We start from the raw sequence: 7458 nt of genomic DNA, 5'->3' as shown, positions 1-7458 counted from the left end.
GCAATATATTTCTTTTATGACACATTAATACTCAGTATTGTAAGTTACTATAGTTGTCCTGCAGAGGGTTATCCTTCATACATGCGTTTAGGTGACGTCAGAGGAAATGGCAGGTAACAGAGAAAAGTGACACTTGTGCCTCGCACAGAACATCACATTGTTGCACTTTTTCCAGATGGATGACTTACGACTTTGCTGTAGTGAAGGAGCATATCATAGGCATAGGAAAATATTGTTACATAAAATAGATGTCTACCCTTCCATATGGTGATCTTGGGAGACTTTGTGTAAAAGAGTTTGTATATGCAGATTCCCTCACCATGCTTCCACTATGATGTTTGTATTGGGAGCTACAGAAGGAAGGACCCTTTGAAAGTGCCATTTAAAAGAAAAGGGCTAGGAAAAGCCTACTAATTTTTCCCGTACCAGACTTTACAAGCATGACTAGCCTCAGGTGTGGAGTTCCAGAATTATCTCCTTCCATCTCTCTTGCATCACTGCATTTTTATCATGGCAAAACCTGTAGTTGCTATTTGATGACTATCACCTCACAGAAACCCCATGTTCAGCAAGAAATATGTTCTGTTTTCAGCTATCAGAATAATAACTAAAGAGTGATACAGAAGAAAGCAAACCCTAGATCTGAGTTTTCTCTATTAGGTATTCCAAAATCTACAGCAAAAGCCTTCCGTCTGATTTGCCAGCAATATTCCTTTAATGAGAAATAAGCACATAAAATTGTGTCATACTAAAGATTCACAAGCTACATGAAATAAAAAATTGGAGGTGAGACGTAGCTAATAACTTACATCATTGTATTGTAAATAGACATCAAGTATTGGCTATAGCTCTTAATTGGAAGTTGTAGCTGACAATAAAGCTACTGTTCAATTGATAATATACAGCTCAGTTGCTTGCACCTTAAACCATCACTTTCAGTTATTCAGGTAGCTAACTCCACTTCAAAGTGTTTGATAGATTTCTTCTCTGTTTCCCAAATTGTAATGGTAGCCTCCTTTATTTCCTCTTCAAATCATACTTTCTCATGAAATCTGGTTTACCTGGTTGGTAAGAGTTCAAAGAGATAGCAGAGAAAGAAGCTAAATAAATGCTTTAAAATGTTGGAATTCTTGGCGCAGCTTCACCTTCTAGAGGCTATGAACATTTCACTGTTGCTTACAATTCTGTCTGAATGAGGCGTAGTGCTTTCTTCATGTTCTCTATTACTGGAAGAAAAATAAGTAACTGTAAAATATATTCAATGCATTTTGATTAGTACATTCTTCACATTGAAATTAATGCAGGATTATGTATTTTAGTGGTTCCTATAGTAAATATTCCGGCATTGATACTAAAGCTAAAGGCAAAAAGTGTTGTGAATCAAAACATTTAACTTAAGGAGTTGAGTATTGTCGAATCCCTTTTGCTTCAGCAATCAAGATAATCAGATGTGACATGCATATTTGATGTGAGATACTGCATGGGTTTCAGATAGATGGTACAGAGTACTAGTTCAACCTGAAAAATCACATTCCTTTTTGAAATATGGGTAACACTTTTTTTTTTTTTTTTTTTTTCCCAGTCCCCTCCCACCTCTGCCTATTAACATTGCGTAGTTGGATACCTTTGAGCACAGTGACTCTCACCATTCACCAGCAAACAGCTCAGGTCTTGGTCCTGAAATTTCTCATCCATGATCTTTCAACTCGTATCACCTGAGTAGACCCAATAAATCCATTGGGACAATAGATGTGCTTAAGTGTTTGCTGGAACAGGTTAGACGCTGTAAATTACTGTTAAGTGCTCGCAAACATTCTTTATTCATTACTTCGAGATCTTAACTGATTCTCAAACACAGACGATTGGCATGGTGTGCATCTGGCTGCTTACAGTACGAAATGCAGAGTAACACAACAAAATAGGCACTTACAGAACGGTATGTCTTGTGGTTCATAAGTGTACAGCCGATTAGAGTATCTTCCTGTGATATCAGCTCTCACCGTGAGAGATGGGTCTGAAAAAGAAACTGTGTTAATCGCTGCTTTCCACAACAGCGGAGGGCGATGCCCATAGCACAGCCCTGTTTTTGAGAAGTTCTGATTTTGCCAGCCACAAAGTGCGAGGCTGTTACGCTCTGTTCCAACCGTTTTTTATGTGGAGAAATCTTAAACAAAAGCTAATGCTCAGTTTTATATTACACAGCTATTTTTATGAGATTGGTTATGCATATGTTTTGTCCATACTTGAAGAAAACCATCCTGTTTTACAAGTTCTGGGGTTACTCTGGGAGAGGCAGTCTGACTGGATGCACAAATAATGAGGGTCATGCATAATTAATGTAACATTATCATGTTACCTAGAGACCAGGACTAAGGTCTTGTGATTCTTATTGTTTCCATTACAGGAGAAAATGGTTGTAAATACTGAACTAGTTCCCCTGCCGGGCTTTCTGTTAACTAATCACCTGACTTCTTTTACTACCTTGCTCTGAGCAGGGGCTTCATCTCACCTACCTCTGATGCCTGTACAGTTAGTGAAAGGGAACATGAACTGTGGGGCATGATTTACTTGATATATTTCAGAAGTCAACTTTACAATGCAGTAGATCATTGCTTAGATTCTGTTGACTGTTGACTTGCTCTGTGGTAAGGTCTGCACTGTAGATGTGTACAATCAGTCTGATATTTGACAGCTCTGTTTAAGCTTTGTTCCTAACTGCACTTGCAAAAGCACAGAGAGCTAACAGGGGCTGACAGATGCTCAGATGCTAACAGATATTTAAGCACCTTGCCCCCAAATGCAAATGAGGTACCCTCCAGAACATACCTATAACCTGAGGAAGTTTACAGGGGCTGAAGCCTGTGAGAGAATGGGAACTGAACTCAGGTGTGCCAAATTCCATACTATTGCCATGGTAAAGACAAATTCTGAGCTATTTTCTTTTTGCAAAATAATTTGTCTTGATGTTTCTGGAGAATGACACTGGCATAGATTCAGAGATCACATCTTCAGAAGATTCATAAGTACTGTACATACCTATGAACATGATTCGAGGCACGTATTGTCCATCAGGTGACAGGTTTTTATCTGTGGTTTCATGCTGGCAGAGAAATTAAAGCTAATTATTAAAATATTCCTATAAATTTAGCTGAAGTAGCATCACTTGTGAACAGTCTTATACCAGAAGACAAAAATACAGACGGTGTACATACACACATAAATGCATATATGAGGGCTGCTCTGAAAGTAATGCTTCCTATTTTATTGTGTTGGTCCATGTCATCAAAGATGGATGCTGGTGATGTGACAGTAGAAGCTAAACCTTCGCACCAGTGTTCCATTACATTTTGTTGCAACAGATGGCAGTAGAGACAGTCTGACAGAATGGCATCTGTTGAGAAGTGCATGAGAGGCAAAGGTGTGTTCCATGCAGAAAAAATTACACCTCTTGACATTCATTAACACTTGCTGAACTGTTATGGACAAAAACAGTGGATGTGAGCACAGTGAGGCATCAGGTGGTGTGTTTCAGCAGTGGCAACAAAAGTATGAAAGACAAGCAATGGTCTGGATAGCCATGCAGATTTTTATGGCTGTGGCATGCAGGCTCTTGTTTATTGCTGGTGAAAATGCATAGCTAATGGTGGTGACTACGTTGAGAAATAGTTGTTTTTAGCTGAGAATTTGCTTTATCAAACAGTGTAATTGTACCTTTTGTATTGTTGTAATTTCCATGGAAATAAATGGGAGGCATTACTTTAAGAGCCATCTACATAAATATGTTTAACTGAAATGCCAGATATACTTAGCAAAAATATGAAAAAGTAAGACAAGAAAACACAGACCAAAAAGAGATACCAGACAAACCTCCCCAAACCCTTCTTACCATGAGATTCAGCATAATGAAACTATCTTGGGCCATTTCTTGTATCTCTTCATTTTCAGCAAAAGCTTTCTTCAGTGCTAGAAAAGACAGAAATATTTTTAAGTCCATTGTAGATGTTGCCTTTCCTTCAGTGTTTAGGCACCGAAGACTGGTCCCATCATTCCTGCCTCTGCTCATTTACATTCCTAGGAGACACTTTTGGGATCTATCATGGCTTTATGGTTTTTGATCTGTGTGTCAGTGCAACCTTCTAGCTATGAAAATGGAAGCTCTTTTCTGTCATTTACGAAGCCTGTAGTTTCAGCAGATGATGTCTCAGTTTGACAAAAGTGCATTATTCTCAGAAAATTCATTTTCAGTTGTCTTGTCCTTATCTCCTTCTCAAGTTACCATTTCAGGAAAGCCAAGCATTGTTAAATATGTTCGATGAGTCAGTAGCAAATATGTGTCTTTAAATTGACAGGTGTTTAATCAGAGATAGCAGGACAGTAGCACTAAACGTTTTTCATGTTCATTTTTTGAGTAGATTCACAATGACTTTTTTGTAAATAACAAATTCTTAGCTTTTCAACTACAGTTTCATGCACTTAAGGATTTTTGAGTAAATTCAACAAATATATAAATAGTTGTTTTCTTAAAAAGATGTTTACAAAAATTTAACACTGAAAAAATCAAAATTACCTTGGCAGTATTGACAGTCTTCCAAATGATGAATGACCATCAGTGGCTTGTTACTTTATTAATAATAATAAAACATGTAGTTAGTTTATTTGAAAAGAATGAAAATAAGTGATTTTGCTAGTAGGTTGGAAAAGACAAATTGCATTTCATTTCCTGTTAAATCTCATTGAAACCTAACAGGCATTCTGTGAGGGATGGTAGACATTTCTGTGCAAGAAAAAAGGGATGCTAGAGAAAGAAATAGAGAAGTGGAGTTCCTGTGTCTAGATAGCTTTTCTAAAGTAAAAGTCTACAAGAATGGTAGAGTGGTCTGCTGTGATGGTGTTTTTTTTTTTTTTTTTTTTTTTTATTTCATTACAGTATATTGAGGGGTGACAATATAATTAATAAAAGTGTCTTTCAATACTATTTTTTAATTTCTTACCTTTTTTTTGCTTGATAAAGCCCTTCTTCATAAGTTTGTACCCATGTTATTTCATCTCCCCAACCTACAAATATAATAAAATGATTAATGCTTGGCTAGGTAAGTAATTCATAAGAAACTACATTTCTTACCTTGGTCAATAGCTGTACACAAATAGATTTTTGTTCAAAGCTTACCAAGCGTTGTAGATATATTAATCCTACATCTGCTAATAAATGTATCAGAATATTAAAAAATAAACCAACAAAACAAACAAGCAAAAGCAATCAAAATACCTCAGCTGACTGACTACCCAGTGCAAATCCTTTGATACACTCAATAGAACTCTTTCTGAATACTTAGTGCTCCCTAAATTGGTGACAAAATTCTTTATACCTTCATATTTTCTCTTCATGTTGTCTGCTCTGTATTTCATTTCGATGCTGGGGGCTTAAAGAGAAAGCTGGCTCAAAAAAGTGAGAGAGAAAATTTAATACAACAAATGAAATAAAATCAATTTTAACGTGACTGTTCTTAAATGAGTTTTAAGCCTGACTCCTGAGTTAAGAATTTCAGTCTCTGGAGTTGCAAGTACTTCAGTTAATTAAATAATTTAGTTAAAGAAAGGCTGTTAGATAAAAATCTCCGTCAAAATAAAATCCTAATGAGTCTTCAACTTCACTGCTCATCCCCTGAACTCAAAAAGCAGATTGTCTTGTTGGTTTCGTACCTTCAAATCCCAAAGATGCCAGCCCCTGTGAAGTAGCTCCCCATCTTCTTGTCAGTGGGGCATTTGACTGGGATGCTATAGACCATCCCTTCTTTCAGAAGACTTAATTCATTTTCACATCTGTCTTATTTTTGATGGGGTTCTAGCTTGTTTGACCAATGGGTTCCCTGGCTGAAATCAACTGTTGACATAGACAATGGCAGAGAGGAGTCAGTTGGGTTAATTTTACAGCAGGAGTAAGTATTCCCTCTCAATCTGTTATAATTGGAGGTAATGTTCTGAGTGGGAAAAATTAATTCTGATCTAGTCAAGACAGGCAATAGATGCCAGACTGGATATAAACTTTCTCCACGGGTACCGCTTGTGGAAAGTGATTTGACACTTCTCTTTGTTTTGTCTAGGGATGAGACAATTTTATATTGTATATACAATGGGTTTCATATGGAAAAGCACTTATTCTTGTTTTTGCTATTTTATGAAGCCTTTTGACTTCCCTTTTTTATATATATATATATATATATATATATATATATATATAATATGGAATAATTTCAAACTTCACTAAAACTATACTTCCTACAACTGATCTGTTTCAATGCTGCCTAAACACCCCTCAAGAAACTGGCCTCAGATGGGGCTTTTGTGAATGCAGGGCTTTGTCAAGGCTTCATGTGGGAGGAACTCAGAGGTGAGCCATGGATGCTTTGTAGGCTTTGCACAAGTTGCAGGGGAGCTCAGGGAAACAGCTGGAGATATTCTGAGGCGATTAGGTGTGAAAAGAGAAGGAAGGCTGAGAAGATGGAAAGAGCTATTTTTCTATACAATTTCCTTGTTCAGACATAAAAATGTTAAAATACAGTCTTCCTTTAACATCCAGGTGGAAAATTATGCACCACTAAGGAAGTGTGAGTGTGACTATCTGATAAGAGGGAAAACAAAAGGAAATTAAGGACCAGTCAGTAAATAAATAAATATCCCTAATGGTTGAGACTCTGTGGACAAAAATGGATCTGTAGAAAAAATTTCATTTGAGACTGAAGTTATGAAATTGTGTTTCAGTAGCTGTAAGTTACCATCTCAAGCTGTCTACTAACAGGTGTGTGAAAAAATATTTTTCACTGAGAGTTCTTCAAGAGCAGCCAGGTTCCAGAGACTCAATTTGAGTTATTTGATTCTAACAGGTCACTGTGACTGACATAAATTAGAAAGATTATCTGAAGCCTTCAGCCATATTCTTAAGAACAAACTGATGGAATGAAATGAGAAGGAGGAAAAAGATGCACTATTTAGTGTGTGACTAAATGCTGAAGAATCATGCCTCAGTAAGCACATACATGCTTTAAATAACATACATGGTAAGATCAGCAGGTAACTACATAAAATACCTCTTGATAATGTCTGAGGTGCTCTTCTTTCCTTTTTGATTGCCATAGCAAGGTTGGATGAGACTGCAACTAGCAGGAGAGACAAAGCCAATGTTGAATGGAGCATTATTTCTCTAAAAAGTTCCTTTTCAGTGCAACAAGGAAACTGGAAAACAAAGCAGCATCTTTAGTTGTATGGATTCATTACCTAGTGCAGTGTAAATCAACTTGTCATTCTAATGGTCTATGCTATGGACAGTTTGGGTAATTGCTACAAACATTTTATTGTTTTTTTTTTTTTAGAGCAGTAAAAATAGATAATCTTATGCAGTGCTGCTTAGAGCAATCAAACTTCAGAGGCAAGAGATAGTTTTCTCTACTCTGTGATCAGGGG

At 36.8% G+C, this 7458-nt stretch overlaps 1 protein-coding gene across 1 annotated transcript; it reads right to left on the bottom strand.

Annotated features, from left to right (window-relative positions):
* Positions 1–1176: 1176 nt before the first annotated feature.
* AGR3 (anterior gradient 3, protein disulphide isomerase family member) lies at positions 1177–7191 on the bottom strand. Its single transcript, XM_042888811.1, has 7 exons — positions 7086–7191; positions 4992–5055; positions 4568–4620; positions 3887–3963; positions 3037–3100; positions 1931–2014; positions 1177–1226 (listed from the first exon to the last, which is right to left on the bottom strand). The coding sequence occupies exons 1-7, from the start codon at positions 7189–7191 to the stop codon at positions 1177–1179; spliced, it is 498 nt and encodes a 165-aa protein (XP_042744745.1).
* Positions 7192–7458: the final 267 nt, after the last annotated feature.

The sequence above is a fragment of the Lagopus leucura genome, unplaced genomic scaffold (genome assembly GCF_019238085.1).
Source record: "Lagopus leucura isolate 7727_CA_CO unplaced genomic scaffold, USGS_WTPT01 Super-Scaffold_100157, whole genome shotgun sequence".
NCBI lineage: Eukaryota > Metazoa > Chordata > Aves > Galliformes > Phasianidae > Lagopus > Lagopus leucura.
Note: the sequence above shows the minus strand (reverse complement) of the source record. Positions and strands in the feature narration are given on the sequence as shown.